This window comes from Mustelus asterias, chromosome 15 (genome assembly GCF_964213995.1).
Source record: "Mustelus asterias chromosome 15, sMusAst1.hap1.1, whole genome shotgun sequence".
Lineage (NCBI taxonomy): Eukaryota > Metazoa > Chordata > Chondrichthyes > Carcharhiniformes > Triakidae > Mustelus > Mustelus asterias.
Window position 1 is genome coordinate 103,035,573 of NC_135815.1, and position 12,056 is coordinate 103,047,628.

Genomic DNA, 12,056 nt, shown 5'->3' on the forward strand with positions numbered 1-12,056 from the left:
TGCTTGCTTCCCTGGGAAGGCTCAAGCAAGATCGGAACTTTATTCATTGGCTGTTGATCTTGGCGTGTTTATTGTTAGTGTTAGATCCCTGATCGTGTGTGACTGCTCCTGATGACAGATGCAGAAGCACAGGTCAAGATTGGCCTAGAAAACACGAGAAAATTGTGTTCAGCCTGAAAACTAACTCCTTCTTAATGGTATATGAATTTAATTAGTAACATCTCTGAAATCAATTAATCTAAATACTAAACTTTCTGCATTAATTAGACTCTCAGAGTAAATAGTTTCCTTATCTGAAGTTGCTGAACACGGTTGCTCCTTGAAGCTTTGAAGTGGTATTATTGAAGTGTTTACAGCAATTCTGACCCCACTACCCAGAGGTGTGAATTGTCTTAAAGTTTCATTAATTCCACATATTTTCTGCAGTGAAGAGCTGAAATCTATAAATCTGAGGGTTAAGGTGACATTTTGTGTGGAGCTGTAAACTTGAAGGTTAACTGGCATTTTTAAAAAATTCATATCTGTCATAGACATAGAATCAACTCCAATGGCTTCCTATCTCTCTCCTGCACCATTACCTCTGCTGTTCTCCAAAGATCATTTAAACCACCTCCTATTTCTCATCTACATGCTGTCCCTTGGTGACGTCATGCATCATCATGGCATCACTTTCCATCTGTACATGGACAAAACCCAACTCTACCTTTCTGCTGTCTCACTCAATCACTTCTGTCTCTGAATTGTTTGACTGATTGTATAACATCCGGTATTACATTGAATGATCAGAATTTTCCTCCAGTTAAATATTAGAAAAACCGCAGCTATATGTCTTGACTCTTCACCACAAGCTCTATTCCGTCACCACTGGCTATATTCCTCTCCCTGTCAACTTGAGGTGGAACCGGACAGTTTGATAAGATTCTGACATACCCGACCATCACTAAGATCACCCTCTGTGACATACCTAACTTTGCCCTTTCCTCTGCCGCTGAAATCCTCTTTTGTGGTTTCTTGCCTCTAGGCTTGATTATTCCAATGCCTTCCTGGCCACGCTCCTACAGTCTATCCTCTGGAAACTTAAGGTCTGCTACCTGTGTCCTAACTCACACCGTCTCCTTCATCCACCACCCCTGTGCTCACTGACTCGGATTGAAGCTGTGTCTCACTTTTTAAAATTCTTTTCCTTGTTTTCAAATCGCTTCGTGACCTTACCTCTCCCTATTCCTGTAACATCCTCTGTTCGTCAGACATTTCTGCACTCTGCCATTTCTAATTTTAACCACAAGGCCATTGGCATTCCTTTCAATTGCCTGGGACCGAAGCTCTGCAATTCCCTCCATGTCTCCATCTCTGTTCCTCCTCAAAACCTAGCTCTTTGATCAAGCTGTGGTCACCTTGTCCCAATATCTCCTTGGGTGACTGGATGCCAAATCTTATGCCATAGCACTCCAGTAAAGTAAATCCAGGGGGCTTTATTACATTATAGGCACTATATAAATGTATGGTGTTAATGTATCAGTTTGCATGTTAATTGTTTGATGCTGTCACTGATATTGCAGCTGATGGTATCCTGGGAGCTGGAAGTTTTGCTGGATTGCCCGTCCTCTTCTGCAGGAACAGTGGTTTGGTTGCTGCTCGTCCGAAGGAAAGTGTGTCAATGTTGCCTGAGAATATTGAAGATTCTCTGGCTTTGGCAGCATCTGAGACAGCGGGGCAGGTACAGTTTACTTCTGTTGTGTACTACTTGGAGCATAATGGTCGGGCAGCATCTGTGGGGAGAGAAAAACAGTCAACATTTTGACTCGACCTTTCATCAGAACTGACTGGACTTAAATGGAATGTCTAGTTTGGTTATCCATTCAATTGCCTCCAAGTGAGGAAAGGAGATGCCTCCTGTGCGAGGTCTTATTGGTCAGGATGTATTCAGTGGTCTGGAACTTGTGGTCACAGTCCCAGTTCAGGTTGTCCCTCCATTTTCTCTATGGGACAGGTAGCTGAACTGTCTAAGCTCTGTTTAGATGTGTGTGGACTCTGTCCACTGTCTCTGAGGGAGGTTGGGCATTGATGAAATGCTGGTACTTTGCTGCATGTATCCCATGATTTCATTCATCTGGATAGTGGATTGATACCAGCTTCATGATTATCAACTGCTCTTTACCAAAATGGTCAGTGTGATTTAAACACTTTTCCGGTAGATTTTCAAGTCTTTGCGAACGGGAGGGTTCATGATTTTTACCATCTCACTGAGCACGATAACGTTGCAGTGAACAGCAGGTGGGACAGCACTGGGAGTTACTTGATTAGAATGGGTTTTCCTGAGGCTGTCTTCTTAGTGACATTTAGCTGCAGGGTCACGAGGCAGAACAGTATCCTGTAGCAGAGTAGACTAGGACCACTATTGTGGTGCAAAGAGTTCTGGTTGTCCACCCCATGACCTTGCAGTGAGTTTCAGGACCAGGTTCAACCTATTGTGTTGGGTATTGGAACCTGATCACTGCATTGCTGCCATGTGCAGTGTGACCACCAGCGAGTGTGATGTGTGGAGATCAGTGGTGTCAATGTGTCTCATTTTCTTTTACAAGAATAGCTTCTCGCATTGTGGAAATGTGAAGTTAATTTGATATGAAGGTAGAAACTTTGAAAATGGGGAAATTGTAAATAACTAAGATAAAAATACACAAAATACTTTGATATCAATTTGTTGCAAGCCCTCTTCCCCAGGGTGGGCAGGAGGGATTCCAAACACGGGCCTACAGGCTGGTGTCACATTGATTGCCTGTTTGCAGCTAATTTCTGTGATTTAACTTTAATTAGTTTAAAATCTGATTCTTTACTCAGAGTGATGCCAAGCAACCATTTGAAAGATCAGAGGCACAAGAGGATAAAACTAAGATGCTGAAGACAGCCTTTGTGATGTATTGCAGGTAAGACCAGGCGGTTAAATCCTTTGTACTAAATGCAGACGTTTTAAGTAGATTGTAGTATGCAAAGCATGGATTCACCAAAATAGCACCAGGCCTTAAGAGGGTTAAATAATGAACACGGGTTACATAAACTTGATCTGTTTTCCTTTAAGTTCAGAAGATTGAGGTGTTTAAAATGTTGAAGAAACTCTTAAGTAGATTCAGAATAATGGTTAGCTCAGATGAAGGAGTCTGGAACAAACGTTGAGTTTAATCAAAACGCTTTTTAAAGTAAAGGAGTATGACAGTGAGGTACAGACAGCCATAATCTAACTGCATGCAGGAACAGCCTTGATGGGCTGAATGGCCTGTTCCTGTGTACTTCTGAAATGAGAGATTGAAATGTTAGGTTTTTGGTTTCGGACTGAATCTTCCATTCACTTGTAGCAACATTGTTTGTGCAATACAGAATCAGCTGCTCTTAAAAGAAAATCAAGTCTGCAAAATCACTTCTTCATTCTGCTGCTGGATACAATTTGAGTTCTTAATTTTAATTTCCAGAAAGGACATTATCGGTGCCCAGAACATGTTGGAGGAAATCTTCCCGGATGATTTTGATACGGGACCAGACTCTGATCTGGACATGGCTGTGGCACAGATTAGTCTCGATCTGATCAATGATTACCCTGCTTGTGACCCACGTTGGGCTGAGTCTGTGCCGAACGGTAAGATTTTGTATTGGAAAGCTGTACCGCTGAATTTGATGGAGTACACTGTTCATTAGATAAGTAGAAATGATCATCATTACTGGGAAATTGATAAAGTCCATCAACACTCACCAGCCTGTCCACAGTTTCCCCGATGCTGCACAGCCCCCTTATTTGATCACACTTGGTAAATTGTCCATTACTGCTGCAGCAACAGGGTAATTGGTTATTGCTACAATGAATATCTCATGGGAATATTGTCAATGTGGTTTGAATTATACACCTTTTAGAAAGGCTGCTGGGGCCTTCAATATTTCTAGTCTCCAGCGACATAGGACCTAAACCCAACTCCATTATGCTAGGAAGGGACAGTAAGAAGTCTCACAATACCAGGTTAAAGTCCAACAGGTTTATTTGGTAGCACGAGCTTTTGGAGGTCTGCAGGGAGTGAAGAATTGGGTTCACAAACAGGGCATATATAGGCACAGATTCAGTTTACATGATAATGGTTGGAATGTGAGTCTTAACAGGTAATGAGGTCTTTACAGGTGCAGACAATGCTCTCTCCACTAGCATTGTCTGTGCCTATATATGCCCTGTTAGTGAACCCAACTCTTCGCCCACCTGATGAAGGAGCAGCGCTCCAAAAGCTTGTGCTACCAAATAAACCTGTTGCACTTTAACCTGGTGTTGTGAGACTTCTTACTGTGCCCACCCCAGACCAACGCCGGCATCTCCACATCATGGCTAGGAAGGGGGACACAGCATTGTAGCTTTATCAGCATAGTCCTGGGATCCTGGATAAACTTTTTAATGATGCAAATATCTTTATCTTCCCCTGCAGTCCACATGAAAACACCAGCCTGTAAGCTACCAGTTCTCTCTCACTGTACCCAGGGTTTCCATGTTTGTTACCATTGCTTCTTGGTGAAACAAGAAGTTTATGGGGTCTGGGCAGGTGTCTGTGAGAATTTGGAATGGTTGAAATATCATCTTGATTCAGAAACAGAACTTGCAGCCAGTATATCTCCTGAACCCATGTCCACAGGAAAGTGCCTTGTGTAAAGTACATAAGCAAACTTTTTCTCATTGTAATTACCTGTTGCAAATTAAAAGCTTTGTACATTAATAAAGCAGCACTTCCTTATCTCTTTTGTTCCTGAGTCTTGATGTCTGTAAACAGTGAATGCGTCCTGCCTGATATACAGAATTGACAGATGTCAGATGATGGAGACAAACCTCAAGGATTCCAGTTATTGTGCAATCATCGAAATAATTCTATCCTGAACTTTGGAATGATGTTTGGTTCTGATTGTGGAAGGGATCTTTTGCAACCGTAATTATAGTATAACTATATATGAACATTGCTTTCTTCACAGATGTAAGTAGGTTTAGCAACACTTCCTTGCTGCTGCTTCATCAGCTGGAAGATAAAATGAAAGCCCATTACTGTTTGATGGAATTTCTTCAGGACGTAAGTTTCAATTCAAAGAATGAATAGTTTGCTTTTATGTAGTGTCTGAATGTGCCAGAGCATTTCACAGCTGTTGAATTATGTTGATGTCCAGCCATTGTAAGGCAGCCAAGTGCAAAGGTGACTTATGTACAGGAAAATCTCGCAAACAGAAAATGATAAGTGACCAGTCCTGACATTGGTGGTTGTGGGAGGAATGCAGGCCAGGAATCTTGCATCTCTCCTCTTTGAATAGCCCTATGGCCTCACTAACATCCACATGAACAGCGGATGAGATCTCGACAACACCTGGTCCAAAATATTACAGTTCAGACCATGCAGACCTCAGTCCTGCTCGTGTCCTTGGGTGCAACTTGAACACATGAGCTGCTGATTCAAGTGACATGGTCATCACTGCGCCATGGCATGTTTTTAAAAAAACGTTTCAGCAGTAGGTCGGTCCCTTTCATGTTTAAAATATGTAAGATGTTAAGGACTGGCCACTATTGTGATCGTGGTACAGAGTGGAACATCGTTTAAACAGAATTGTTAAGTGAAGACACAGCATGTAAAGTGATACAGAGTAAGGGATTAGAATAAATAGCACCAGTTGAAAAGCTACCATCAGCACAGGCACAATGGGCTGAATGGTCATTTCCAATGTGTTAAAGAATGACTGGACATCAGAACTTTTCATGTTGTTTACCATCAAATGTGTTAATTCCGATGGATTCTTTTTTTAAATCCAGGTGGAATTACTGAGTCGCCTCCAGACTATTACAGTGCGTGGAATCCCAATGGCTACGCGCCTCTTGCTCTGTGAACATGCTGAGAAACTTTCTGCTGCTATTGTTCTAAAAAACCACCACACCAAACTTCCTGAAGTTGTAAATGCTGCAATTAATTGTGCCCTGAGTAAACAGAATGAAGGCATTCCTCAGAACCTGACCCCTGCTGATATTTTCTTCCGGGAGGTATGAATTTCATGCTCTGTTTATAGAGTGTGAAATGTTTTACTGGAACAATTACTGCCACCTGTGAGAAAAGCAATATAACATTTTAAAATTAAATTTGTATTTTTTTAATATGAATTGGGAAGTTTGAGAGGCTAAAGCTGTTTTACATTATACACAGTAATTTGAGTCCGCATGCATGACCCAGTTGTCTGAGATTTCAGCTGATTAGTGTCAGTTAAATGTTTTGAACAGACTGTTCATTTAAGTGGAACAAGAAGCTTAATTGGGTAGGAAGGAAGAGTGAGCTTGCATTTGTATAGCGTCGATCGTGTTCTCAATGTCTGGAAGAACTTTTCAGTCAGTGTAGTCACTGTTGTAATATAGGAAATGAGGCAGCCAGTTTGTACAGAGCAAGCTCCCACAAACAACAGGAGCAAATTGTTCAGATTAACTATTTTTGTGATGTTGAATGAGGGATAAATGTTGGCCAGGGAGCAGGTTAACTCCCTGCTTTTATGCATATGAAGAACATAGGAAATAGGAGCTGGAGTAGGCCATTCAGCCCATCTACTCACTGTTCAAAGTGTTTGTAGCTGATCTTCTACCTCAACACTCTTTCCCCTCACTTGTCCTTTGGAGTTTTTACCAACTAGAAATCTATTAATTTCTGTCTTGAGCATTCTCAGTGACTGAGTCTCCACAAACCGCTGGGGTAGAGAATTCCAAAGATTCACCAGCCTTTGAAGAAATACCTCTCATCTCAGTCCCAAATTAGCCTTCCCTTGGTCCTAGATCCCCAGCCAATGTATGTACATATTTTTAGGCTGTGTTAGCCTTGTGTTTTCTGAGCAAGGCTACCCTGTTTGAAATGCAGCCAAGTGGGTCATCGCAAACCTTTACAGAAAGTGGAATTCAAATGAGGCTTCCTAGCAGAGTACAGTTTTGTAATTTACTTAAAGATACTCGAGTTAAAATAAAGCAGCCTGTTTTTCTAGATATTTCAGATGCCTATGCAAACTGGATAAGAACATAAAAAATAGCAGATGCAGCCTGCCAGCCCTTCTAGCCTGTTCTGTCATTCAGTATGATTAGGGGTGGTATTCTACCTGAACTCCATCTTCCCACACTATCCCTTAATTCCCTTTTCTTTGAATTATCTGCAGATCCTTGGTGATTATGTGCCTAACCTCGGCAAAGTGGCATGATTTTTTATTACACGTAGGGTGAGAAGACAGGCTGTCGATTCTGCGCTGGTTGTCAGCAAACACATTCTACCCAATCGCCTGATCCCTGTAGCCTTGCACATTCTATTCCGATAACAATCCAATTCTCTTTTGAATACCTTGATCGAACCTGCCTCCACCACCCTCCCAGGAAGTAGTTTCAGACTCACTACTTGCCCTGTCTGTACACCTCAGGATCTTGAATGCCTCTATCAAGTCTCTTCATCGTCTTCTCCAAATCTCCACTTACCTGTTGGACTTTTCCCTGGTGTTGTCAGACTTCTTACTGTGCCCACCCCAGTCCAACGCCAGTATCTCCACATCATTCTTCAAGGGAAACAGTCCTAACCTCACCAGTCTATCCTCACAGCTACAGCTATTTATCCGTGGAATCATTCTTGTAAATCTCCTCTGCACTCTTTCCAATGCACATCCTCAAGTATGGCACCCAGAACTGGATGCAGTCCTCCAGATGAGGCCTAACTAGTGTCTTCTATAAGTTCAACATGATCTCCTTATTCTTGTACTCAATACCCCTATTAATAAAACCTGGGCTACTTTATGCTTTATTAACTGCTCTCTCCACATGTCCTGCCATCTTCAGTGACTTATGTACATATACACTGTTAGGGCCAGACCAGAAACTCCAAGGTATGTTATGCAGTCAGCCTAGACCCCAACTTTAACATTTGATTTTGGCATTAGGGTGAGCATAAAGTGTTTCACTCCAGGTATGATTCAAGTGACCTAGTAGGAAGCTTTTATCAAACACACTCGCACCTCACTGGGGCAAATCTGAAATTCCTGGTACAGTATTTGTACCTGCTGGGACTCTGCCAGCTCTCAACTTTAGTGTTTTCTCCTCCCCTGGCCAGCTCCTGCTCCTTGCTGTCTACTGCAGGTGGCTCTTGCCCTCTTGCCACTTTTTGTTTTCTTAATTTTAATGTTTAAATGGTTATTTCTTTTTTGTTTTTCAGCTTGGTTTGTCAGTGTAGAAAAAGTTACTGGCTCATTTGATGGACCCAATAAAATAGCAACATTTGCAATTCCAATGTCTTTCTTCTGCAATGTATATTTCCCTTCTGTCCAATTGGTACTTAATTTAAACTGCAGAAATACAGGAGTGTAAAGCAGCACCATGACCCAACCCCGCAGGTTGTTTGGATTCCCCGAGTGTATTTTTAGTTGTAAAATCTTTTGATTTTATTGTTGGTCAGATATCTTTTTTTCTGTATCATTTTCTCCTGGACAGCCTATTGCAAATCTCTGCTTTAACTTCACAACAGTCAGCCCATAAAACCGTGCTGAGTGTGAGAGAGACTAACAAGTACAGCTCCTATTCACTCTGCCCATCCTTGATTGAAGTGGCAGTGTAGCAGCAATATTTGAAGTTTATAGATTAGGTTGTGAACTGTCCAAATGGAATTATGCGTGCAGGTACAGCGGGCAGTAAAGAAGTCAAATGGTATGTTGGCCTTCATAGCGAGAGGATTTGAGTACAGGATAAAAGATATTTTACTGGAATTGTATAGGACATTGATGAAGTCACACCTGGAGTATTGTGTGCAGTTTTGATGTCCTTGTCTGAGGAAGAGTGTTCTTGCTATAGAGGGAGTTCAGCGAAGGTTTACCAGGCTGATTCCTGGGATGGCAGGTCTGTCAGATGAGGAGAGATGAGGTCGGTTGGGATTATATTCACTGGAGTTAGAAGAGTGAGGGGGATCTCATAGAAACTTATTAAATTCTGACAGGATTAGACGGGGTAGATTCAGTAAGAATGTTCCCGATGGTAGCCCAGAACTAGGGGTCGTAGTTTGAGAATAAAGGGTAAACCTTTTGGGACTGAGGTGAGGAGAAAGTTTTTCACCCAGAGGATGGTGAATGTGTGGAATTCGCTACTACAGAAAGTAGTTGAGGCCAAAACAGTGTGATTTCAAGAAGAAATTAGATATAGCTCTAGGACAAAGGGATATAGGGGGGGGGCATGACCATAATGAATGGTGGAGCAGGCTCGAAGGGCTGAATGACCTACTTCTGCTTCTATGTTCTATGTATGCAACAGGGACATGTGAGTTGGCAAGTTCGCTGTATCAGCTATGCTGTTAGGAAGGTGCTTCTGCACAGTGAGGAAGATCAGAGGTACCTGGTGAGCACCAGATGCTGGGACTGCAGGAGCAGCTCATCAATAAAACTTCTGGGTGTAAAAAGGAGAGGGCAAGCATTGCATAGAAATGGTGGAAACCAGCTATTCAGCTCAGGTTACAGTTTACCTAAAACAGGCTATTCTGAACACATGGCTGTACATTGTGGCACCATTTTTACATTCCTTCTCTGGGCAGGTTTCCCAGATTGATACTGCCTTTGAATGTTTGTTGGAGGAAGAAGAACGTTTTTTGGAGGAGAGTCACCCACTATCCGAGGAGTGGGCACAGATAGTTACCAATGTTAACAACGTTTTGAAGGTAAGGCATTCTGTGAAAGCTTTGTCTTTTAATTTAGAAGTTAACATCCAGTTTACTGAACCTACACTTCATTAGAAACCATTGGAAAATATTCTGTTTGCTTATATAGAAACAAGGGCAGGGAGGGGACAAGGATTGAAGGGGGACACTAGCTTCATAAGAGTTGGCTCGAATTTGAGGCAAAACTGAAGATCTCATTGACATTGAATCTGTTATGCATCATTGGATGGAAAAGTTGTACTGTGTTTCTGTCTCCACCTCCTGCCCCAATATAGCCAGCTTTTCTCATCTGTTGGTATTCTGTTCCAGTGCAGTCCTCTTGGAAATCTGTGGGAAGTTAGCTTTTGGCCTCTGTGTAGCACAGTGTGGCGCCCGGAACTTGACACAGTTTTGCCAGATCTTTGCTCACTCATTTAACTTTTGTGGCCTCCTTATGCCCTCATAATTTTTTTTCCTACTTATCCTTGCATCATCAGCGAATATCACAGCCATACCTTTGGTCCCTTCATCCAAGTTGTTTATATAAATTGTAAAAGGCCGAGGCTCCAGCACTGATCCCTGTGGCACACCATTTGTTACATTCTGCTAACCAGAAAAAGACCCATTTATGCTAACTGTTTCGTGTTAGCTAGCCAATATTCCATCCATGCCATGTTACCCTATGCACCATGAGCTTTTATTTTCTGCAATAACCTTTGATGTAGGACCTTACCAAATGCCCTCTGGAAATCTAAGTACGATCCCCTTTATCCACAACACACGTGACTCCTTCACAGAATTCTAATAAATTGGTAAAACATGATTTCCCTCACAAAAACATGTTAACTCTGCGTGATTACCTTGAATTTATCTAAGTGCCCTGCTATGGCATCTTAATTAGTAGCTTCTAATATTTTGCCTATGACAGATGTAACTGGCCTGTTGTTTCCTGCTTTTGATCTCCCTCCCTTTTTGAATAAAGGAGTTATGCTTGCTATTTTCCAATCTAATAGAATCATCCCTGAATCTAGGGAAATTTGGAAAATTAAAACAATACATCAACTATCTCATCAGCTACTTCTTCCAAGACCCCCGGATAAAGTCCATCAGGACCCGGGGGTTTTTCAGCCCGCTGCTCCAACAATTTGCTCAGCACCATTTCCCTGGTGATTGTAATTTCTCTGAGTTCCTCCCTCCCATTTCCTGATTTCCAGCTATTTCTGAGCTGTTACTTGTGTCCGTCATTGTGAAGATCAATACAAAATACCAGAACATCAGTGCGCACTCATGAATGTTGAACTCCAAATAAAAGCAAAATGCTGAAATCTGAAATAAAAACTGAAAATTCTGAATAAACTCAGGTCTGTGAAGAGAAACAGAGTTAATGTTTTCGGAATGAAAAAAAATCGCGGGTCCCATTCATGCTGTGGGCGGGGCTTAGCATGGCCGGAACGATCGGAGCTCTGAACTGTGCATGCGCAGTTGGAAAAAAATTTGAAAAAGCGCGCCCGTGTCAGATCGCTCCCGAGCCACAGAAAGCAGAGGAAGTGGCCCGGGAGCAAAAGGCAGGAGCAATGGTCCCCACAGACATCACTGGCCCCCTTATAAACCCCCCCTCCCTCGCTACCCAGACTGATCGTGACCCCATGCCCCCTTCCCCCGCCCAACCAATTGCCCGCAGAGTGGCAGCGGACCCCCTGTCCCCCCCCCCCCCCAAACCAGAGATCCATCTCCCCCCCCCCTCCAAATCACCACTCCCACAGGAACATCTGAGCCGCCTCCCCCTCCCTCCCCACCAGACAACGATCAGCCCTCCCTGCCCCCCCCCCCCCCCCCCCCAAACCAGAGAATGATCTGACCTGCCTCCCACCCCCTCACACCTCCCCAAACCACCACCACCGATCTGAGTCAGAGAGCCATTGGAAGCTCTGAACTCACCTCTTCAGCAGCTGGAGCGTCCGATTCAGAGTTTTATTCAGCATGTTCATTTTGGCGCAGTTCCGGATTGGCGAACGCAGTGGTAAAGGGGGAAATGCTGATAAAGTTGGGCGGGCAGTTCATTAATTCAATTGAAATACATGCAAATGCATTTAAGTCGCCGTTGCGCCCGTTTCGGGAACGAATCAGATCGTTGCCATTCCTGGGTTTCGGTAAAGTGGCCATCTGCACGGGCGCGGATCGCATTAATGGCCTCACACCCGACTTTACCACGTTTTCGTGCCCATTTTGGTAAAATAGGGCCGTGTGTTTCTCTCTCCACAGATGCTGCCAGAGCTGTTGACTTTATCCAGCATTTTCTGTTTATATTATGAACTTTGAACTTGTTCGCTGGCATGCCGTCTTAAAATCAAAGACTATGCTACAAAATCCAAG

At 43.0% G+C, this 12,056-nt stretch overlaps 2 protein-coding genes across 3 annotated transcripts in view; one reads left to right on the plus strand and one right to left on the minus strand.

The window, feature by feature from the left end:
* nup133 (nucleoporin 133) overlaps positions 1-12,056 on the plus strand; it is a 54,966-nt gene that overhangs the window by 23,561 nt on the left and 19,349 nt on the right. For both annotated transcript variants that reach the window (XM_078230424.1, XM_078230425.1), the window contains exons 11-16: positions 1,560-1,717; positions 2,839-2,924; positions 3,465-3,628; positions 4,990-5,084; positions 5,813-6,037; positions 9,582-9,704. In XM_078230424.1, coding sequence (XP_078086550.1) covers positions 1,560-1,717; positions 2,839-2,924; positions 3,465-3,628; positions 4,990-5,084; positions 5,813-6,037; positions 9,582-9,704 — 851 coding nt within the window. The remainder of the gene's footprint in view (positions 1-1,559; positions 1,718-2,838; positions 2,925-3,464; positions 3,629-4,989; positions 5,085-5,812; positions 6,038-9,581; positions 9,705-12,056) is intronic.
* pdcd2 (programmed cell death 2) overlaps positions 194-12,056 on the minus strand; it is a 39,455-nt gene continuing 27,592 nt past the window's right edge. The window contains exon 5 of the mRNA XM_078230429.1: positions 194-1,769. Coding sequence (XP_078086555.1) covers positions 1,725-1,769 — 45 coding nt within the window. The 3' untranslated portion in view covers positions 194-1,724. The remainder of the gene's footprint in view (positions 1,770-12,056) is intronic.